The sequence below is a fragment of the Rhinolophus sinicus genome, linkage group LG04, assembly GCF_036562045.2.
Source record: "Rhinolophus sinicus isolate RSC01 linkage group LG04, ASM3656204v1, whole genome shotgun sequence".
Lineage (NCBI taxonomy): Eukaryota > Metazoa > Chordata > Mammalia > Chiroptera > Rhinolophidae > Rhinolophus > Rhinolophus sinicus.
Window position 1 is genome coordinate 181,235,662 of NC_133754.1, and position 24,005 is coordinate 181,259,666.

Below are 24,005 nucleotides of genomic sequence, written 5' to 3' on the forward strand. Positions count from 1 at the left end.
CCTGCAGTAAGGAGCTTTATCCAGAACTTGGGGCATGTCCTAGAAACAGGTGAGGCTGATTCCCCTGGGAGTTAAAACCCACTGCTCTATCTCACCCAAACCATACAAAGGACTTGAAGTGGATTGTCATGTGAACACCTACAATTAAATGGCAAAATAAAAACAATTTTAAAGACTGAGAAACAAGGGAAATGTCAAAGTACAGTAGGAAGACAAGCTCCGGTGGGTGGAGAAGACCATGTCATAAAGGCTCACCTAGTTGGGACAGTTGCCCTCACATTCAGCTCTGAACTGTGGCACCCAGAGCACAGAGGAGGTGATATAACCGATCTTTGTAGATGAGAAGTGATTCCCTGGTGTTTGAGGCTCTGACTCTTTTAAAGGAGTTGGTTTGCTTTGTCACCCAGGTAAGTGCTTTGTGCTAAACAGCGCCATGAAGATTTCTCTTTTCTCCTAAAGGGAACTGAACAGCATGGGGATCTGGTATCGAATGGGCAGAGTACCAAGAAATCATGACTCCTCTCAACCCACGACGCCATCCCAGTCATCTGCTGCTTCCACCCCAGCCCCCAACCTCCCCAGGTGAGGCCCTGTCAGTGGCATCTCGTGCTGCCATGCATCTTACAGTCACGTGGTCTTGGGTCCCACTGCACAGCATTTCAGAACACCTCCACTTGATATCTGCTGAAATGGTGCCGAAGCGATACACCTCGGGAGGACATGTTTAAAAACCCAATTAGAAACCTTTGCATTACTTGAATGTAAAAGCCATTTGGTATTCCATTTTGTACATGTTCTGAAGGCTCCTGAAATAGAACATGCAACTTTAAATTGGCTTGCTATTCTAAAGAGCTCCTAGCTGCACACAGACACCGGCACACTGGCTGTAAGAAGGTGGAATTCCTTCTCTGCCTTGGCCAGCAACTCATTTGAAACCCAGGAGGGTTGGTAAGTAATTATGCTCATTTTCATATTGTTTCCTTTCCCAATGAGCTACAACTAAGAAATCAGTCGTGTTGGCCTGAGAATAGTGAGAAGTTTTGCAGGGGATGTTAGCTTTAATAATTGCTTCCACAAAGAAACTTGGGAGGGTAAACTGGTCGCTCTGCAGCTGGTTTCGGTCGTCGTAGAGGTGGTAATGGTCTGGATACTTTCTGCAAGAAGCAGATGGGGAAAGGATGCTGTCAGATTTAAAAAAACATCTGCGTCACTAGTACAGTTCTGGAGGACGAGGAACAAACAGCAGTGATGGATTAAGTTCGAGAGAGGGATTACAAAATAAATAAAACAAGAATTGGCGAGGCGGCATCACGTGGGGATTGATGTAACGTAAATGAGAACGGATCTAAAAGCTTCCACGTGGGCAAATAGAGATGAATCTGTCGGGAACAGGACCAAACAGTCACGGGGGGCTCCCCTCCTGCTCTCCACAGCCCCCACCGTGCCCTCCGGGAGGCACAGAGAACAGAGTGGTGTGGACGCCAGCTGTCTGCACTGCTCGCTGCGCGAGCTGAGCACCTGCCTCCCTCGGAAAGGCGCGCTGTCATAACAGCAGCTCGGAGGACTCTGTCCTTCAGGGCATCCCTCAGAAAGACAGTCTGGGCTTTCTCCTGACAGTTTCACAAACCAAGAGTGGTACGTAAACTTAACTACCCCTGGAATCGCCTGAAACTTTAGAAGCAGTTTTCCAGTTCACTTTGGTTTGAAAAGATATGAATAGCTAATGAGCTACCCAGAGTTGCAGGTCGAGCAGTTGAGGGTCTGTCTGGCTTAGGAGTCCCAGGCTAGCATAGCTCAGTTCCTTTGTCACTACCCAGAGCATTGTCACAGCTGCAATCAGTGTCACCTCTGCGTCACCTGTGCTCCAGGTCATCTCAGGCCCATCACCTGTGCTCGGGGTCATCTCGGGCCCATCACCTGTGCTCACAATCAGCTCAGGCCCATCACCTGTGCTCACAATCAGCTCAGGCCCATCACCTGTGCTCACAATCATCTCGGGCCCATCACCTGTGCTCACAATCAGCTCAGGCCCATCACCTGTGCTCACAATCATCTCAAGCCCATCACCTGTGCTCAGGATCAGCTTAGACGCATCACCCCTGGAGCTGCTCCCTATTAACATCATGTGGCTGGAAAGGCCTAGAACTGGGCACGGCCTCAGGGCAGGTTTTATCTTTCTGTTGGATAAGGAAAGAGCACTGATTCTCCCGGTTAAAGCAGGAAGAGTGATCTCTCCAGAAGCTTGCCGGTCAGTGGGAGGCACAGTCACTGGCGATGGAAGTGAGACGGGCCAGGAACACAGGCCACGGGGCGCCGGGCGGAACTGAGGTAGTGCATCAGAACAAAGTGTTTATAAGGCTTATATATTTTATAACCTCTTGTACAGTTTTGGTTTACAATGGCTGCAAGGAAATTGGGTCAGTTTTGTTTTACTCGCCAAATAAAACAAATGTCAAAGTAGTCAATATAAAATGTATTCTAATTTGGCTGAGTTAAGTCAGCCCGTATGCAGTAGGGTAATTGAATGTTACATTAATGCTTCCCAGTAAAAACCACCTGTCTGTCCCAAGCTCTCCTCCCCTCGCTGGGTGGTAATTTACCGGTGGCATGTACACCTATATGAACCTCCTAATTCTTCAGGGCTTTTTTTTTGTTTCTTTGATTTTTGTATTATTTTCTTATCCAATATCTTTGATTTTAAAAAAAATGAAATGCCAATTATTCAAATTTTCCATTGAAGATTTGTGACATGATGAGCATGTTGCTTTATTTCCTGAGGCTTCAGGTCTCTGTAATCTCGCCAGCAGAGAAATGTGGCAGCTTCCTCGCTGGTGGTGAGCTGTGGGAGATGCTTGTGCTCCCAGTGGCGGCTCTGTGGGTCCCCACAACTTCTTGTCTTCTTCTCCAGCCCTGAGCCTCAAACTTTAAGCTAAACTGGTAGCCTCTTCTTACCTTCCTGTTTCATGCTTCTGTCTCTTTGCTTGTGTGGACCCCTGTACAGTGGATGTGTCTCACATCCGGGCCTTAGATATCAGCTCAAATGCCCCCTCTCACAGGAAGCCTTCCCTGAACACCATGCGTCTGGGACTCTCTTCTCTGAGCACTTCTCCGCTGTTATGCCTCACTTTGTGTTGCGGTCAAGTTGTGAACTCGAGGGCATGTCCAGTGCCTGTTACCTCCCAGAGCTCAGCTCCGATCTAGGCATGTATTCCGTTGTGGACAAATGCGTCTCCAACAGCCTAGGGCCTCATGCTGCTCTCCCTCCGCCCCCACGACTCCAAGCCCTTGAGCACTCCTGGGTCTTTTTCTGATTGTGAGAGTAATATAAGCTTGTAGAACATTGAGAGTATAGAAAATAATGAAGACAGAAATCCCATTTCCAGTGAGCAAAGGCGCAGAACCTTGGTTATATTTCCTTCAAGTCATTCTTCTGTGTACTTTTTACATAGGTGATATCATATCATAGCAATGTTGTGTTTTGCTGCTTCTTTCTCATGTCGTATTAAACCACACACATGAGAAATACTTCTTTAAGCCAGGTCTTTGTGTGGACGCCAGGATCAAGTTGCAAAGCCAAGGCTAGAGTGAGAAGATGGTGCTGCATCGCCCTCTACTGACCAGAGTCGGAGGCAGCGGCGGGAGGATTGGCCCCCGGGTTCCTGAGCCACGGGCAGCAGGCCATTTTCCCAGCAAATCCCCTGTGGGAACTGGAAGGGAACGAGGGAGGGGCCAGTAGCAGACCTTATTGCCTTCTTGGGCTTGAGCCTTTGTCTCAAAAGCTAAAATCGTGTGCTCTGCCTCCATTTCTTATGTTGCCACTCATATTTCAAAGAATTCCCTGCCGTTTTTTTTTGGAGAGCTGTGACCCCCCCAGCTCATTTCAGACAAAAGGGGCAGTTGGTGGACCTTTTCAAAGATGATGTGTCATCACCTGAGGACCTCATGGTCCTAGCAAAACTGCCTTCTCTTTCTAGAGGCAGGTACAGCCCCAGGAACGAGTGCTTCCTGCCCATTTCCTTTCTGCAGAGAGTGCTAGTCATGGGGCCAGAAACAGTCCTCCTTCAGAAAGGACAGGCCCCTGGAGAGGCCGAGGCTGCCCCTCGGCCGTATCTGGTGAACTGGACGCAGTGTTTGGCGACATCTGTGGCCACAGGCAGGAGAAGACGTCTTGGTAGAGGGCCTCTTTCTCATTCAGCGACTCTGTCTCATACACAGACATCTCTGCACACGTTTCTCGAGATTTCCAAGTGAAGAAGGGCATGGCACTTCTTCCTGGAGCCTCTATTGTCTCTCTGTGTGTCAGTGCTGCTCCATCCTCTGCCCACCTACTTCATCAGGATGGGGCAGGCCTGGGGGCTGGGGCACGGTCCCATCTCCCCTTGTCACTTCCGGGCTGGCCTCAGCTTTGCGAGTCTGCCTGGTGCAGGCGTTTCTGATTCTGTTCTGTGCTGCTGCCTTGGGGCAGAGTGCAGATGGAAGAGCACCTTCCTGCTTCAACCAGAGCCGCTCCCTTCACCTGTCTCACCTACCGGGTCTCACAGATGGTTCTGCCGGGAAGAAAAGGTTTGGCGGCTGCTGGTACCAAGGTTTGGACAAGTTCTGGGAGGCAAGTGAATTCACAATTGATGGAGCCCCAGTAGCCCCAGAGTGTGGGTGAATGTATGGTTCTGTCATCCCAAGAGGGGGTGCCTGGTGAACTGCTGGCCCTGGTTTGCTGAACTGTAGAACCAATGGCTTGATAAAGACATCAGAAGCGTGCTTATCAAATTTGCAGATGACAAAGAGTCATTAGGGAGAGCTGATGTGCTGCATGACAGAATCGATACTCCCCATCTCCTTTACAGCTGGACCAGCAGATGAAAGGTGACGGTGAAAGCGCACAGGGCCTCCTGAGGTTCAGAAATCAATTGCCCAAGAACCCAACTGAGGAGACCTGGCATAGCCGTGGTTTGTGTGAAATAACCGGGCTGGGTACGAGCTTGGGTGTGTGGGATGTAGCCTGGTTGCACAGTGGGGCCATCCCACCAGGCGGTGTCCCACACCTGTCAGGCATTTTGAGAGGGTCGTGGCCACCACCACGCACCACCTTGTAAAAGTGACCCCACTCAGGCATTGAATTTGAGTGTGAGGAATTGCTGAGGTTTGACCTGAGTAGAGATACAGCCGCTGGCTTCGGGTGTTGAAGTGGTCAATGCGTGGAAGTGTTTCCAGGTGGGGTGGGTTGTTGGGAGCCCCAGAAGGCAAAATCAGATGAGGTGGACTGAAGTTACAATGACATAGATTTGGGCTTAACGTTTTTAAAGATGAACGAAGAAAGCTTCCCCAAAGTCAAAATTCTACGGCATTGAAGAAGCCGACTGAAGAGGCCATGAGTCCCGATTGCGGGCAATATTCAAACAGTATTTGGATTTTTGAGACCTTCAGTCGTTCTTCCTAAGCCTTTTTAAAGACATGTATCAGATTCCCTGTCCCCACCCTCAGAAGCTCAGATTCAGCAGACCTGAGTGTTCGGGTCGCAGGCGCCTTGCCAAGGGTGACTCCTGGGAGCTCCAGTGGGCAGGGAGGGCATAGAGCAGAGGGCATTTGTCCCCAAGGCCTGCTCACATGGCTTTCAGTCCTTCCTCGTCACCCGACTTGTAGCCATCACCTTCTTGCTCACCAGAGCCGTTGTCAGGGGAGGAGGCTTATACGGCGAAGTGGCCCCCTCTTGAGGAATGAGGGCACAGGGCGGCCTCGGCAGTGCTGGCACCGTGTCTCCATCCCAGCACTGGCGAAGTGGCCCCTTCTTGAGGAATGAGGGCACAGGGCGGCCTCGGCAGTGCTGGCACCGTGTCCCCATCCCAGCACTGGCATGCATGAGCTGTCAGCAAGTGTTTTTTGTCCCTTTCGGAGTCCATCTGAGATAAGCAGTCTGGACTGCAAGGTGCTGGAATTTCTGGGACATCTCCTGAGTATGTGGACATGGGCCCGGCTGTCCTAGAAAATGTGGAACATGTGGTTCTGGTAGCTCCACTCTGCCCTGTCCGTTGGCCTGGGGTGCTGAGGCTTGTCCCCAGTGTCCTGCTGGAGAAGCTGCACCTGAACTCTGCGCCGCACAGACCTCAGGCCGTGGGCATGTCCTGGGACCCTCCACTGACACTGCCCCTCTCCCGGGAGAAAGTGTCATTGTCCACCACAGAGCACACGCTCCTTTGCCAGCTGTTGAGTCCTGTCCCGCAGCGTCCGCCTGGGAGGTGTGGCCTCCCGGGAGCCTCTCCCGGAGTCAGTGAGGGATGAGCTTCGCTTGTCGGCTGCGTGGCGCTGCTCTGAGTTGTTCCGGTAAGCTTCCGGTGATTTGTCAGCTTTCAGCAAGTTGTCAGTCACAGGTTCCAAAGTATGTTTCTTAGTGACAGACATAATTGTACTTAACTTTTTGCGTGGATGTTATCAATCTGTGACAGATACTCTGGGAAATGGGGCATTTTGATTGCAGAAGATCTGTCACATGCATTTAGTCTTCCTCTTGGGGACCCCAGGATTCAGTCACAACTTTTGCATGTCGTTGTCAGGTTTTGAGAACATAGATCCTTGCTGACCTCAAAAATCATTCTGTCACTCTGATCGCGGGGCTGTCATCTAAAAGGTTAATGGCTCTTCCTAAAGGAGAGACAACACCAGGCTGTGGTGATCGGGAATCCAGGCCATGCACACCCAAGCTCATCCCCATCACATCCACTGTCAGGAGCCCAGGAGGCGCCGTGCTCTGGCCTAGCCTCGCTGACCCCACCTTCTTACGATGTGGGATCAACTCTGCTACTTGGATCAACCCACAGAAGAAGCCAGCAACGGGGTCGGAGCCTTAGCTCACTGGCTGGAGTCCTGTTCTCCAAGCTGACAGTCTAAAATCCTCAGGCTGCTTTCTGTCAGTGTTCAATCATACGATGGTCTTCGTACCACAGACGACATCTGTTACCTGCCCTATAGTTGCAAGACTTGAACGAGAGGCCCAGAATTGCACCAATCAGAGGGGCTGAGTTCTCCTTTTCTTGTGAAGATGTCTGCCACCCGTCCCGAGTGGCAGAAGGTTTGGCACAGATGGCTTTTGCCTATGAGAAGGCCCAGCAGTTTCTCCTCTTTTATAGGTTTCACAGGAGAAGGCTGAGCCCCGAGGATTGGGGGGAATTATATTTTAGAGTTGAAAGCTATATGTTAAGATTCATCGCTTCTGAGGACTATTCTGTATGTGTCCTGCATCAAAGCCAGACTGGAAGGCAAGGCCCAGGGCTGGTTCCAATGATTCTTGTTTCCTTAGTAAACGAAGTGGGACTTGGATTTGGAACCCCACTTCCATCGTACCAAGAAACGGTGTGGGGGCGGTGAGCCTGCGGGAGGGGCTTGCTCAGCTCTGGTCTCATTAAAGGAGGGCCTGGGTCTTGCAATTCCAGCAGGGGCCTGCCGACTCTTGCACATCTGCAGGGCATGTCCAGGCAGAATGTGTGTCTGGCTTTACTTGGAATAGTTAGATTTCCTTTTCCTTCACACTGAAACTACACACATTTTTTTTTCTTTGTTTGACTCTGGAGATGAGACACACATTTTCATATCCTTCCTTGATGTGACACTCCTTTTAAGATAAAGACTGGAATGTAGGTGTTGTTTTTTCCTCCCCCACAGGGAACACAAGCATTGGCACTGTGCATTTGAATTATCCTCACTCTGCAAGTGCTGCTTTCTACCCACTCTAGTCGCAAGTACCAACAGCCAGAGGTGACCCAGCGAAGACACCTCTGGAAGGGTAGGACCTGAACACAAAATCAGAGTTACGTTAGAGATTGGGCTTCCTGGGCTCAGGTATTATTTAATCAGCCCACGTTTACATTCTGTGCCTATAACTTTAAAGTCCTAGTAGGTTGCCTGCCATCCCGTTGGGGTTTCCAAACTTGCACTTGTTCTTTTCCTGTGTGGAACCTGCACTGGCTTCCTGTTGTCTGACGCGTCCCCCACATCATCTCGCGTTAATCAGGTGAATCTCCTCTTGGCTCCTGAGCACGTCGTGCACGTTCCAGAGCGTCTCTCTCTGGCCAGTGCTGTGTGCCTCACCTCGTGCCAGGCCTGCGCTCCTGAGAGGCAGCCCGGGGTCCAATGCTGAGGCTCGTCCTGTGCGCCCTGCACACCTGGCGTAGCCCTCGCCTCATCCAGAAAGCCTGGCCCCTGTTGCTGTCCCTCTTCCTCTCCTCCAGTCGCCTGCGCCAGACAACATGGCGTGTCACATCCCCTGCTGCGTGTGTTTGTTTGGTCGTAGGACCAGATTGGCTGGCTTATTGATGACGCGGATTCTCGCATTCCTTTTTCTCCTTTAAAGCCTCAGAAAAGGCTAGTCACACAGCAATAACAATGACGATAATAGTGCATCGAAAGTTAGCAAATACTTTCAACCGTGTCATCTCATTTGATGCTCACAGTAAGTGTTCAGTGAAAAATGTGTGGCCCCAAAATGGCAGGGACCTTGGAATTTTAGGTGCCTGGCACATAGGAGGCACTCAGAAAATATTTATTGAATGTATGAAGTGAGCTGGTTTGGATACATAGGACCAGGTATCATCTGTCATTTATCCATCTGTCATTTCATTTATTCAGCCAGCCAACCAGCAGAGACTTATATTGCATTTCCTAGGCACCAGGCACTGTTTCAAAGGCTTTACAAATAATAACTCATTTAATCCTCATAACAGCTCTGTGAGTCAGATACTGTTATCACCTCTGTTTTAAGATGAGAAAACCTAGATCAAAGTTAAATTCCTTTCCCAGGGTCACACAGCTAAGTGTCAGAGCTAGGACTTGACCCCACGCAGGTAAGCTACCTTTGGTAGCAGATAAGCTACCTCAGGTAAGCAGACTGTCCCTGTGCCCTAATGCTTATGGTCCCAGGGTCCCCACTTATGGTCCCAGGGTATGAATCATTCCATCAGGAGCTGAGCATGTGATTGGGGTACAGCTACACAGGTGTCCCAGCCGCCTTCACATGCAGCTTCTCCAGACGCCTGCCCAGCAGCTGAAAGATAAGGACTTGGCAGAGCATGCATGTGTCCGGGGAGCCGTCGTCCTCCACGGGCTCCTCTGATCAGGAGCCGCCGACACAGTCTGCGTTCTCCCTCTTTTGGGGAGACGTGCAAATGTTGGCTCGGGTCCAGTCCACTGAGTCGTAGATGGTGACCAGGAAAACATGTGCAGGCCATACATGACAGGGTCCCAGCATCACAGACCCCCTCAAATGGCTTCAAAGACCATGATTAAGCAGGGTTAGAGGGAGTTTGATTTATTCCGGTGATTAGGAGGATGGTGTGAAAGAGACCGACACAGGAAGGTTGGTTAAATATCTTTAAAACGCTTGTGTCACAGAGCTGTGACTGCTTTTGTAATGGTATCAAACTCAGTTCTGGTGTCAGAGTCATTTTGAAGGCAAAATTTCATTAGAATGCAGTTTAGTGTTGTTGGATATGAGTGATGAGTTTAGGCTGAGCAATACACTTTTTGATATTAATTTTTAATGTGGCTTCTTGGGAAGTCAGAGCTTCTATTTAATGAAGAATTGACTATTCGTCAATACAACTCCCACCTCTGAACTGGCCTTCTTGGCTTTCAGTCTCACACATCAGATTTTGACAAGGTATTTGCTGCTTGTAAATGTGTTATCTTTGTAATTTTTGTGACTTTGTGTCTTATTTTTCTCGGTGGTTCTGGTGATTATGTGTGCCTCTTGTTGTGGTCCCAGAAAGCAGGGTTATAAATGTGAAATGATTTCCTCCTATGCCTTTTTCTCAAGTGTACGAGAGCTCTTTGTGCAGTTGGTTTAAGCTCTGGGGTTTGGAGAAAGGCCTTTTTCAGGATTATGAAAATAGTTCTCTGTGTGTCAGAACAGATTTATCAGTTCACTTTAGGGTCGGTTTTGTGAACCAGACCATTTAGAGGAGGGTATTTTACCTTTTATCAGAGTGGAAGCTGACAGTCTATTTGCAGGTAGCTCAGTGGAATATTTCACCTGGATCTCTCAGTGTAAATCTAGCCGCCAAACAAAGTAAAAATGGGTGTTAAACAAGCGATATTTCCCAGGATTTTACCACCCCACCCCCATGCTGTTCTATTTCAAGGCAAGGTTTCAATTATTAATTTGGATATTTAAACAAAATCCTTTGCTTGCCGTAACTTTTAAAAGGCCCTTTGAATTTATTTGGGTAGGACTTTTGCCCGTGGGGAGGGCAGCATTGAATTTGAGCATCCTTCCTGAACAGCAGATGTTTTGTTTCCAGTTGAGTAATAATATTAATAATTATTATTATTAGAATAAATACAATTATCATCATTATTATTTCAGCTGCAGTTTTCTGACAGTCTTGTGCTAGGCATTATGTAAACATTTTATGTATGTTGTTTTCATATTTATAACCATGCCTTGAGGAGAATCGTGGGATCCTCGTTTTAACAAATGAGAAAACTGAAACTTGGAGAGGTGGTGACTTATTTATCCCAGGTTAGAGCATTAAGATTTAGAGGAGCCAGGACTAGGACCCAGGTCCCACCATCACGTCCTCCCTGCCTTCAAGGAGCTTTAAAGATTCCTGAATTGGGGGGACTCTCGACCTCAGCGTCCTGCAGCGGGTGGGCACTTCCCGGACCAAACAGAGCCGTGAACTATTCCAGACCATGGACCACATTCTACCTCCTTATCAATCATTGCTTTACTTTGTAAGCAAATTGTCCTCCCAGTTTCAGAGATTGGGCGAGGAGGAGAATGTCACCTTGGGTTCTTTGTTAGGTTTTGTTGTTTTCAGCCCCAGGCCCGTTCACTGCCTGCCCCGCGCGCTCTCACGCATGCAGCCTTTTATGAATCTGAGTTTGGCAGCCTCGCTCCTCTTGAATTTTGGAAAAGCGGATATTTTAGTAGGCTGGAAGAAGATGAAAAGCTAGCTGTGCCCATATGTTCCTTGTTTTTAAAAGTAGGGTCAGTGAGGTTTAGAGACTCTTTAAATATTTCAGTTTATAAGATTAGACTAGATCATCTGGAATGGAAGTGCGGTGCCCGCGGCCCCAGACTTGGCTTTTTTCTTCATTTCTTTTATATGAGAGGTAGGTGGTTTGGCATGGCAGGGTTCAAGTGTAATAAAACTTAAATGTAGTGAATAAATGCCATGATTTGGAGTGTTGCTGCAGTTATGAAAGTTAGTTTCCCTTTTTTTTTTTTTTTAAGTAATCAGTGACTTGAAAAATAGCAGATTGGTACAAGGATGGTGATTTAAGAAACCAAAAAGTCTCAAGCTTTTAAAGGCGTTCAGTCCTGGGCATTTTTCTAAGGAAGCATTTTCTTCACTCAATTAAATCTTCCGAGGTTGAGATTAAACATCCATCCTGAAGTGTATATTTGAATAGTTTGAATTCAACACAAGTGTGCATTTTTTTGTGAAGACGGTACCATCTTTTGCCCTCATTTTCTTTTGAATCATGAATGGGAAATGATGTGGTGGTTGTTTTCCTTGATCCCAAGATATTTATAGACGCTCAGAATCAGAGCAACTGTGTAACCCAACCCAGAGGCTCCAGCGAGGGACCCTTGGAAGTGACTTGAGGCTGAGCATCTAGGGAGAGGCAGAGCTGGGACCGGGTCTGGCCTCCTGGTGGCGTGTACCTAGCATTTTACACGCTCCAGCGTGAGGTGAGACAAGAAGCACTTTTACTGCCCTTGGTCACCAACATGAGCAAGGCGCAGGTTGCCACCTGGGGGGTGCAGGGGGGAGAGGGTAAGGCAGAATGGCTGTGGTCACCACCCTTGACCTTAATTGTTTTCCAGACCCTGCCCTTCTCCCTCATAGAGTAAAAGGGAACTCTGCCCGCTGGCATGTTATGTCATGTTCTATTCACTCTTCATACCTCTTCAATTCTAAATTTCAGAAGTAATTTGTCACTTGAGAGGAGGGAGTCATTAATAACCATTATTTAGAACTGTCGAATCTTCCTCTCTGTGTGTGAGTGTCTGAGTTAAACATCCAAAAAATTGGCCTTGTTGGTGGCCAGCAGGGCCTCCATATCGACAGATGAGGACCACCCCACCCCAGTGGCCTTTCTCACATTCTAGTTATTCCAAGTCTGTCTTTAATCACCGAGAGGGTAGCGACAGAGTGGTTAAATCACGTCCTCCTGGAATTCATTAGTAGTATTACCAAAGGCCGTGTTGTAAATTGTTGATTTTTTTTTTTAACTGCTTGGAAAAAATTTCTCCTTAACTATTTCATTTTAATGTACTTAAAAAGAAAAAGGAAAGATTTTTCTCGCCAAACATTGGAAACAGAATAGTTCAGAAACCCTGATTTCAGATTCCACTGGGTGTGGGCCCTGAGCAGTTGTCCCAAATGAAGCTGAAATCTTGTCGTCACCTTCGGGCTGTGGGTGGGGGCCAAGGAAGAGCCCCCAAACCTTCCAATGGTGGTTAAGGAAAGAGTCGGCATTCAATGTATATGTTAATGCGTGTTGTTATTCTATAACATTCAAACTCCACTAAAGTACTAATAATCACTGTTAATATCTTTCAGTGGAAACTTACAGCAAAGGAGCAGTAGTAGAAACAGTATTTAAGGGAGAGCTGCCGGCATGATAAGAATGCAAATAAGTGTTATTAGCCTAATGATTTTGCCGTCGCCATGGTTGTGCGGCAGCAGTGTTGTGAATATGTCATCCGGCACCCGTGAATTTGGAAAGTGTGTCAAAACACAACTTCAATTAGTTTGCTCTAATTATGGCTCTGGAGAGTTTGTAACTACATCACTCCTCATTAAAAGAGATTTTCTTATATGGATTAATGTAATATACAAAGGAAAGTTTCAAAGTTCCCATCTCCCATTTGCTCCCACAACAAGCAAGCCTAGAGCAGGGCTGATGGATTCCCAGTCTCCTGCTGCCACCCTAGCCAAGAAAGAGGTCCTAGAGCAGGGCTGCGTGGGGCCACGCTTTCCCTCTGTCCGGTGATCAGCTTCCCACTAAAAGTGGCCGTTGCAAATGCAGCTTTGACGGTTTCCACGAAAGGGAAATTGAACCCGTCTCAAGTGTTTAAGAGAAAATTACTAATCTGAAGCCATCATCAGGATGTCTGTCCCTCATTCTTAGCATCTCAGTGGAGTCTGGAAACAGAATGATCTTTAGACCTACCATGGCCAAGTGCAGTGTGTGAAGTTAGCCTTTGGTCGTGTCCTGGGGGCCTTGGGGGAGATTGCATGGAAAAATGTGTAATTGTTGGTCATTCAGAATCATATGGCATCTATGAAATGTCAATGAAAATCTTTTCATATAGCAAACAAAAAGGACTTTAAGGAAACGTTATCGCTTACGACTTTGAAAAAAATAAGAAATTCACATTTTCTTGTCCTATGACTGACCGGCCCCTCAGCTGGGACGCCAGTAGAGTGGCCACCCCTGGGAGGGTCTGGATGGCCACACCATGTCTCAAGTTGGCCATACAAGGCTGTGTCCTTGAACTGCTGCCTCTCACCTTGCCCCGTTCTCCTGAGCTGCTGGCCACAGCATCAGAGAGGCTCCCCAATTTGGAGACTCAATGGTACATTTTGAATCCAAGAGTTAAATTGTAGAGTGCCGGGTGAGGAAGCCCGGGTTTTGGTTGCTCCCTTTTCCCCAATTTCTTTGCACAATGCAGAAAACCCAAAATACTGCTTTGAATACATTTTTGTTGACTTTTAAGTGTTCTCTTTGTCATTATTTTTGGTGAGTGCAAGTTGTGTATGTGTGTGTGTGCACGATGAGTACCTTGGCCACGTTTACACCACTCCCAAGCAGTTACCTTAAGCGAGTCATATCACTCCTCTGAGCCTCCATTTCTTCTTCTGTGAAATGGGGATGACAATATCTTCTTTGCAGGATTGTCGTGAGAACAAAATGGGGAGTATATGAATGTGCCACGCCAGGCATACAGTGAGTGGGCACTCTTGCTTGTGCTTTCTGCCTTTGTCCAGGGTTTGTTTCAGAATTTAGTTCGGGCATGAGCGGTCCATTCCCTTAGACCTTTCTCTTGCCACCATTTGGCTCCTTTCTGCCCCACCTATAGCTTCAATCACCAACAGTCCCCTCCGAGTTCTGACAAATCAGCCTGGGGGTGCAGGCGTTCTCCCCTGTAGAGCGGAGACAGTGATTGCTGTGCTCACAGGTGAGCAGCTGGTAAGGGGTTAAGATAGTAATTGTGTAAGTCTTCCAGGCTTTCTCCCAGTTCTGTGATAATTTGATGAAGAACTTCACCCTAATTAAATATTCAAATTAGGAATAAGTGTCAATATGGCTTCCCATTGCCTGGAATGATGATTAATTGTACTCAAAACCCGAGTGGCTCACTGTAATCGAAACCAAACCCTTGTTCTGGATTATTTCTGCACCACACTTGCCATGTTTTTGTTTTAAGATTTAAACTAGTAATTGATTTGCCATATGCTGTCGAGCTGCACTTACTTTAAAGCCCTGTGTTTAGGAACATGGGGAGTTTGGAATTGTGATTTCCTTAGTCTTCCAGTGGCAGCTTTTTTTTCCGTGTCCGTGGCAGAGTGGTTTGTTTGAGGGGGTGTAGGCGTCCGCGTTGTCCATGAGGAAAACTCATTACACCGTCAAGTTGGTAGGCTGACGTTCTATTGATCATGGCAAATGGGCTGCTTGAATGGAAAATGAACAAGTCTGCATTTATACTTACTTTGTGCTGGCATTGTCTTGGCAACATGGCATAGTGGAAAAAGCATAAACTCAAATCCGAGCTCAGCCAGTTTCTTCAGCTATGTGACCTCGGGCACGTTCCTTCACTTCTCTGAATCCCCTCTCCCCCATCTGTAGAATAAAACTTACCTTGCTGCTTGTGGAGAGTAGAGAGGAATGTGAAACATGAAGAGTAAGTAGCACAGGTGCTCAGGAAGTGGCAACTGTCATGGTCACAGATGGTGACAGGAACAGGCCCTTCAGTGTCCCCCTCCTCCAGAAAGCCCCTCCCGACCATCCGAGTCAGAAGTTATCTCCCACTTCTCTGACTCCAGAAGGTTCCATTGCTGGTATCTTACTCTGTGACATCTCTAAGGTCTGTCTTGACTCTTGAATTCCCGTCTCATTGCTGAGGCCTTTTCTGCCCCACTGCATTTCTCCCTCTTGGCAGGTGGGACTGTGGCTGCCATGACCCTGGACACATCATAGGGCCTGGTGGAACGCCTGGTGCATAGTAGGTGCTCAACAGATGTTTGTTGTTTTCTTCTATTTTTCTGCCATTGCTTATAGTCTCTTATTTGGTGTGTCTTAAAATATTTGGAGCCTTTTACTTTATAACATAGAGGATTTATGCATATGTTTCAGTGCACTTGTAGATAAATTCCCAGAGGGGAAAGATAGGAGTCTCATTTTCTTTAAGACTTTATTCTTTTAGAACAATTTTAGGTTTACAACAAAAATTGACGGGAGGGTACAGAGATTGCACTTACACCCCCGCCCCTACATGTGCATGTCATCTCCCATTATCAACATCCCCACCAGAATTGTGTTTTGTTTTGCTTTTTTTGCCATGGATGAACTTACATGGATATCTCATAGTCACCCAAAGTCCATAGTTTACCTTAGGGTTCACTGTTGGTGTTGTTCGTGCTATGGGTTTGGACCAAGTGTATGACATATGTTCATCATTATAGAATCATAAGGCATATTTTCACTGCCCTAAAAATGCTCTGTGCTCTGCCTATTGATCCCTCCTTCAGTCCCCTCTGGCAGCCACGGATCTTTCTACTGCCTCCATAGTTTTGTCTTTTCCAGAAAGTCACATTGTTGGAACCATACAGTCTAGCTTTTCGGGTTGGCGTCTTTCCCTTAGTAATATGCATTTATCATTTGTTATTGTTCTTTTAAAACTATCTCTGTGCCAAACAGAGTACTTGGCATATAGTAGGAGCTCAATTAAAAACTGAATTTGGACTGAATTTGTCACAACATACCGATTATAGCAGCCTTGTGTGCCTGTTGATAACCATGGTTCGTCTACCTTGAAGGGCATTGTTTCATTGGGAATATTTGGAGTTAAGTTTCAGGTCTGGGCATAGAAAGTTTATAAGCTAATGAATATCATTGTAGAGGAAATTGGTCTGTTTTGGGTTTTGTAAAACCTCACTTGACTTTGGTGGTGTCAATTATAAAACAAAACAAAAGTCTCATCAGACCATGAGAAATGATAGCAAAGTTTGCACATGTCGATTTCTTTCTGAGGTTGGCTCCAAAATCAATGAGGAAAGAAAAATAGCCACACCTCAAAGTATGTTAGAGCTTAAAGTGGTTAAGAATCACTTTGTTTCTGTTTTAGTCAAACCAACTTATAGAGAAAAAAATTGCAAGATTTTCTCGCATCGCTGGGTCTTCAGAGATCTGGACCCTACCTCAGAATCTCCTCCGTCTGGAAGCACAGGGGACCTGGAGCAGGAATCCTGGCTGTGAAGTCTTTGAGGAGGGGGCTAGTGCTGGTCAGGCCCTTCGGCGGAAAATGATGTATTTTAATTACCTTCCAGGGCGATCCAATACCTGACCATATGGTCCTTAAGAAATAACCTTCCCTAAACTGTCAGTGAGTGTGGGCAATGGTCAGGGACCTCGTTCTGACACCGTTGACCAGCCTTGGAGAGCTGATGCTGGCGAAGGTGCTTATTAAAATGCCAGCAGGTGCAGAGGCCCTCTTTCCTGTGACTCCCTCGCCCTGCTTGTGCCAGGTGTTTTATAAGAGCCTTTTTCTTCATTAAATGGCATTCATTAAGCATGTCCTTACACCTGGCACAGAAGCTGTGTGTCACAGATGACTTCTTCCCAACGGTGTTTTGCAGGAATAAAGTGGAATTTCATTTAGCCATGCGCTGTGTTCTGTCTCCCCCTGACCATCTTAAGTCAGGATTGTGGCTTCTGCAGATTCCGCCCCCAGCTCCATTCTGTTACTTGCCTGTGAATGTTACCGCTGATCCTTGCCCATCAGCTGACATAGTATCTAGAAAACAAGACCTTCCTTTAGCACCAAGAGCTGTGCTGGATGCCTTCCTGCACACTTGCTCTTCTAATGCTCCCAACCACTTTGAGAAGAATTCTTCTCCTAGTTTTTGCCATCTTGTGTTTTCCTAATAAATTGAAAAGTACGTTCTCATTGGAAAAAAAATTAACACACAAAAGAAGATGAAAGAGCAGTGGTGGAACACCCACGCTGTCCTCTCAGAGACTTGTGCTGTCCACAGCACGAGCACTGTCCCTCGTCCCAGCCCTGCCTTTGGCACAGGGCCTGCACTGCTGAGCTGGCACAGACCGCACGTCTTGTTTCTGCTGTGACATATATGTACATGTGTAACCGTACACATGTATTGTTTATGTGGTGTCTGTGTGCTATACGTCATTCTGCAGCTTGGTTTTGTTTGTTTTTTCCTTTGGTTCTATGAGATTTGGTCATGTCGATATAAAAGTATTGGGCTCATTCCTTCTCTTTGTTCATTATATGAACATTTCACCTATGTGTTGCTTCACCAGGAAACCGGTTCCTGCCTCTTCTACCCCAAAGCACTCTCCTCACACCATCTGCATCCCAAGTTCCTCACTCAGCATCCCATCATAACCACCGTGCCTCAGTTCCACCCAGGAAACTTGGAAACATCCTCTTATGGCCGCAAGATATTCCGAATCAGACATTGTATAATGTTCTTTCCAGTTTTTGAGGAGAACGTGATGATTCAGAGCTGAATTTTATAATTTTCCCCATCAGGGTTCAAATCCAAGTTGTGGCCCCTCAGGCAAACTGCTGAACCTTTCTGAGACTGTCTGTCAACGGGAGATGATCTCAGAGCCTTGTTGTAGGACCCGGGTGGGGATTGCGTGATGCATGTGAAGGGTAAGCCCTGTGAAAATGTCAGCTGATGTTATTTTATCGTTTTTTATCTTCAATAAGTCATTGCCCGCATTTCAGGTTATTTCCTCAGGCTAGATTCCCAGAGGGGAAGAATAAACGTCAGTCCTTTTGTCCCATGATCGCCCCATTCTGAAGTCTTAATTTTGAATCATCTGGAGCGTGTTCTGATGTATTTCTTCCAGAGAAAGGGATATGAATGATCTTTTTTTGCTGTCATCTTCACATATAAAAGACAACTCGAAGGAGTATGACATTTCTGATTCATGACTTTCTTTTCCGTCCAAACTCTGTGGCTCCATTGTCTCCGGGCATGTAGTGTGACGGAGGAAAAGTCTGAAGTAACCATCGGTATTTGCCAGGATCCATCTACCTGTGGATCTGTCTTCATTGCCTTTTCTGGAGTACTGTGCACCGTGTTGGTTTTATTTAGGTTTTCCTTGGGTCAGGAAAGTATTTTCAGCTTTACTAAGGTATACTCAATGTACGATAAATTGCACATATATAAAGTACAGTTTGGTGAGCTTTGACATATGTCCACCTCTGTGACACCATCGCCAAAATCAAGATGATGAATCTGTCTACCTCCCCGCAAGTTTGTGCTCCTTTGTAATACATCCTCCCTCCTCAGGCAACTGCTGATCTGCTTTTCATCCCTAAGGATTAGTTTGCATTTTCTAGAATTTTCTAGAAATGGAATCATACCATATATACTTTTTCATCTTGCTTCTTTTACTCAGCATAATTTTCTTGAGATTTATCCATCTTGCGTGTACCAATAGTTTGTTCCCTTTTTATTGCTGAGTATTAGACCACATGTTTATCCAGTCCCGTTATTGGACATTTGGCTTGTTTTTAGCTTTTTCTTATTATTACAAATAAAGCTGCTCAGTACATTTGTATACAAATCTTTGCATAGACATATGCTTTTATTTCTCTTGGGTAAAAATCTAGACATGTAGTGGCTGGCTTGTGTGATAGGATATGTTTAACTTTCTAAGAAACTGCAAACTGTTTTCTGAAGTGGTACCATTTTACATTCCCAGCAACGATGCCTAAGAGTCCCAGTTGCTTCTCACCCTTATCAGCAATTGATGGTGTTGGTCAGTTTAATTTTTGCCATTCTAGAATATGTGTAGTAATATCTCGTGGTGGTTTTAATCTGCCTTTCCCTGGTGACCTGCGATGGACTTCTTTTCACATGCTGATTTACCATTTGAATATTTTCTTTAGTGAAGTGTCTGTTCAAATCTTTTGGTCGTTTTTTAATTGAGTTGTTTGTCTTCCAGTAAGTTGTAAGAGTTCTGTGTATATCCTAGCTATAAGTTGGATATGTGTTTTTGCGAATATTTTTTTCAAGGCCATGGCTTGCCTTTTCATTTTTGTAACAGTATCTTTTGAAGAACAAGCCTTTTAAATGTTGGTGAAGTCCAATTTCTTGTTTTGTTTTCTTGTATAATTTGTGCTTTTCTTATGTCCTGTTTAAGAAATCTTTGCCAGACCTAAGGTCACAAAGATTTCCTCCTGTGTTTCCTTCTAAAAGAGGTCATGTTATACCTGTTAAATCAAGATGTAATTAAATGAGGATTATCAAACCCTAGGCCTTCTGGACTTAACAATTTACCCCTTCCCTTTCCCCTTGTCAAGAGATTCTGTGAGTCTCTTGGGTCATTTTTATATGTGTGTGTGTGTATATGGTGCGAGGTAAGTATTAAGGTTCACTTTTTTGCATGTGGCTATCCAGTTGTTCCAGCATCATTTGTTGAAAGATTCCCCTTTCTCCATTGAATTGTCTTGGCACCTTTGTTGAAAATCAATTTATCATGTGTGGGTCTATTTTTGGACTCTCTGTACCACACTGTCTTGATTACGGTAGCTTTACACACTAAGTCTTGAAATCAGGATTGATTTAGCTGTGAGTCTCCACAGGTTTTGCTTAGAATGTTGGAAGCCCTATTCTCTTCTCTCTTTCATTGTTTTTTTTTTTTTTTTTTTTTAATTAAGCAAGCTTTACACTTGTTACTTCTCTTAATTGTTCTGATTTCTTTCTAATACCTAGAATATTTAGGTTGGTCTCCATCTTTATCATATTTTACTTCACCATTGTCGCCTCTGTGTTCTCTCTCTCTCTCTGCATTCTGGAAAATGTTGAGGGTCTTATCCACGATATTACTAACTCAGTTTTTGGAATTGTATTTCTACATTATTCCTAATGCAGATAACTTTTTTCTACATCTTGCAGTAAATTATTTTTCCAGAGGTAATGTTGTTTTCATCTTGTCGTGTGACATTGTTGTAGGCTTTCATGAGGATATATACCGGGGGTGCCAAAAAATGTACACAAGTGGACACTTTGGTCAACGTTGCTCAAGCAGTAATTCCCCGTAATCAGAAGTGTCTGGACGCTGATGGTAGCCACTTTGAGCACCTCTTGTAATTGCAGAAGTCAAACGTGGCTTGTATTCATCTTTTGTTATCGACATATATTAAGTATTACAATTTTAATACAGTTTTCCTTTCTTAAAATGTGTATACTTTTTTTTGACACCCTCTGTATTTCTAGACTGGGTGTTGGCCAAAAGGCAGACTGAGTGAATTACCCTTCCCCTTCCTCGTGTCATGTGCATGCTCGTTATTTGGTAGATGATCTTCTGAATCTTCGTTACCTTTCTCTATTCTCATTAGTTTTTATACAACTTCGGTGACAGGAGGCTGGCTAGAGTCGTCACTGGTTTCATTTGAATTTTTTTCAATCTTTTAAATATTTTCAACTATTGATTCTTCATACCGTGTTTCCCTGAAAATAAGACCAGGTCTTATATTAATTTTTGCTCCAAAAGACGCATTAGGGCGTATTTTCAGGGGATGTCTTATTTTTTTCATGTACAACAATCTACATTGATTCAAATACAGTCATGTCATCTTCTTCTGGAACATCGTCATCACGTACTAAATGCATCCATCTGGCTGACGATCTTAACTGGGGCTTATTTTCAGGATAGGTCTTATTTTCGTGGACACACGGTACCAGTGAGAGTGAATAAGCAAATGTAATTCCTCTGTATTGAGTTGCTTACTTTGTCTCACAAACACAAGTTGTGTTCCCTAAGGGTTTCATCATTGCCACTAAGGAAAGGCGTCCCGGGCTTGTCAGGGAACTTGGAGGTGGCTTGTGTATGAGGGACATCGTGATTCAGTCAGTACGACGTCTGTACCAGAGGACACGTCTGACTTCTCTTCACTGGCTGGCGGTGTAGGCAGCGGCCACTCTCCTGCCATGCTATGCTTTTTCAATCAAGATGCATTTAAATAAAAAGTATCAAACCCTAGGCCTCTGGGCTTAATAATTTTACCCCTTCCTTTTCCTCTTCTCTAGAATAGTCCCATGAATCTCTTGAATCATTTTATGTTTTTATTCCTGCTGTGGTCTTTTTTCCTTTATATGAATGGACAAACATTTTGTAGCTGTGACATTCACCCTTCATGGGTTCAGGCAAATGGATAGCAGGTAAAAGCAAACCCCTCAGATTACTTTATTCTTGGACTAAATTCTTAAAAATAGTTACTTGCCTGGTCTTTACAAATTGAACTCATCCTTTATCTTTCTTGCACTTGTGAAAATTTACTAACTTTTTTTCCATAAGTACATTTTCCTTTAGTTAAGAATATAAATAAGACCAGTCCTTTTTTGCCTTTTTTTACTACGCTTCGCCCAATTCCATGAGCTTCACAACTCAGTCTTTTGCAGAGTTACATTGAACACGTTGTCCCAGAACAGTGGCTTTCAAACTTTTTGGACTAGGACTTTTATACCCTTAAAAATTGAGGATTCCAAAGAGCTTTTGTTTGTGTGGGTGACGTTTATCATATTTACCTTATTGGAAATTGAAACTGAAAACATGTGAAGCATAAGAATACACAAGCAGACATCGAGCAATGGCCATCATCACGGCACACAGCTTCCGGGAAATTCTTCCATCCGCGTGTGAGAGGCTGAGAGTGAAAAAAGCAAGCGATGTCTTAGTGTTATTATGAAAATAGTTGTGGGCGTATCGGCTCCCTAAAAGAATCTTGGGAGCCCTCGGAGGCCCCTGGAACACAACCTGAAACCTGCTGCCCCGGAGGGTGGTTTAATACAACCATCAGCCTCAAGGAACAGAGTGGGAGCTGTAATTGCACATCACAAAGTTTGTTTTAGTTGCGTGCGTGCGTGTGTGTGTGGGGGGGGGGTGGGAGATAAAAGTGCCATCTGTCTCTAACCATGCGTCTGCCTCGGCCTTATGAGCCACGACCTCTCGATGCTGCCCTCTGACAGTCTGAGAGGACAGCAGGCCTCGCTGCCTCCCGGGGAGATCCGTCTTCTTCATATGTGGCCCCTGGGTCCGGAAGATTAATGGTAACATTTTAAAAATTCACACAGACCTGGAATCAGCACTAGAAAATACAGATTTAAATTAACAAGGAAAAAAGCAGAATCCCATCAAAGGAAATAAATCGTGCTGGCAACTATTGTCACATAATAAAATGTATTCTATAACTGAAGGGCTTTTCCATGGAGCCGTCTGCAGCTTCGTGGCCATGTTAATTGAATAAGGTGCCTATGACTGACTTGGGGGAAAAATGATATTTCTCTCAGCATCTAGTTAGCGGAGCCATGGTTGGCAGCATGTGTGACGCTGACCTACTTGTTACAGAACAGCCAGTCCCTCCTGCGGAGAGAAGTGACAGCTCAGCAAGGTGTGCCCTGTCTCCTCTGGGCGGCTCCATGGGTGGGGGGCAGAGAAGAAAGCTTGGTAAAGGCCCCCAAGCTTTAGGGGCTATTCTAATTGGAATTCTCCAATTACCAAACAGATTTTGGAACAATAATCCATCATTTGAGTCAAGTGGCAGAAATTATTGGTCTCTGATGATCAGCCCCCTGTTCCAGAGGTCCCAGGGGTCCCAGACCTACCATGGGTGGTACCAGGTCTTCAGCTCTAGGTGCCACGCTTGGTAGAGCCCGTTTCCTGAAGGCTTCTTCCTCCTCTCCTCCTCTCGTAACGCCCAGTGTCATGCGTGGGACATTCCTTTAATCTCATTAGATGATCAGGTTATGGGAAAGAAGCTAAAGAGTATTGCGTTAACCAATCGCAATTCCCCGTGTAAAAATAAGGATTTTATGTCTTTTCTCACTAGATGCTATGGTAATAGGCATGGGCTCTGGCTATTACGGTCTTTTAAAATATTTTAAATGACTGTAAAATATTTTATCAGATAGTTGTACCATAATTTTTTAGCCAGTTCCCTATTATTTGATATTTTATTCCAGTTTTTGGCTTTATAAGCAGTGCCATGATGGATATATTTACTGTTTATATGAAAGTATCCGTGAATCACAAATAGTTGCAGTTCCCAAACCATGAATCAGTTCAGTTCCAGGGATGAGGAGACATGTGGGAAGCCTTCCTATAAGTTGTCCAAAATGATCTCTAATTATAAGTCAGAATCAGATTCATTCATTCATTTGACAAGCATTAGGTAATTTTATAGGGTTCTTCCTAATGTTTTTTAAGTGCCTTCTGTATGGAGGGCACTCTTTTAGGCACTGGGAATATGGTGGAAAGAGAAAGTGTAATAGAGATCATATTCTGGTGACACATAAACCAGACTGTCCTATAGATTGGGAAGGGCTCTGCAGAAAGGAAAGTGAGTTATGACAGAGTGACTGGAGGCAGGGTACTTCCTCAGATACATAGGCAGGGCAGGGATCTGAGGGCTGGCCTGTCTTGGAGGAGCCAGCTTCTGGAGAGCTGGGGGCAGAGTGTTTCAGGCAGAGGGAGCAGCAAGTGCAAAGGCCCTGAGGCAGGAATGAGAATGAGAGGATAGAGGTACAAAACAGAAGCTGACGAGGTTGAAGTATGTGAGTGCATGAACCAGATGAAGTCAGAGAGGAGGGCTGGACTGGAATTGGCAGGACCTCGCAACCATGGGGCAGTTTGGGTTTCATCCTGATGCAGAGGGAGGGCACCAGTGGGTTTTGTCACGGCCCTGTACTGAGGCTCTCATGAGCAGGACTCTAAAATTATACCAAGAATGGGGAGAATCAGGA

The 24,005-nt window shown here is 45.5% G+C and overlaps 1 protein-coding gene across 6 annotated transcripts in view; it reads left to right on the plus strand.

Moving 5' to 3' along the window:
* The window catches only part of MVB12B (multivesicular body subunit 12B), a 183,106-nt gene that overhangs the window by 64,366 nt on the left and 94,735 nt on the right, over positions 1-24,005 (plus strand). For 5 of the 6 annotated variants that reach the window (XM_074331024.1, XM_074331026.1, XM_074331023.1 and 2 more), the window contains one exon: positions 460-582. The exons of the other annotated variant lie outside the window; for it this stretch is intronic. In XM_074331024.1, the coding sequence (XP_074187125.1) occupies positions 460-582 (123 nt within the window). The remainder of the gene's footprint in view (positions 1-459; positions 583-24,005) is intronic. 6 annotated transcript variants of the gene reach the window in all.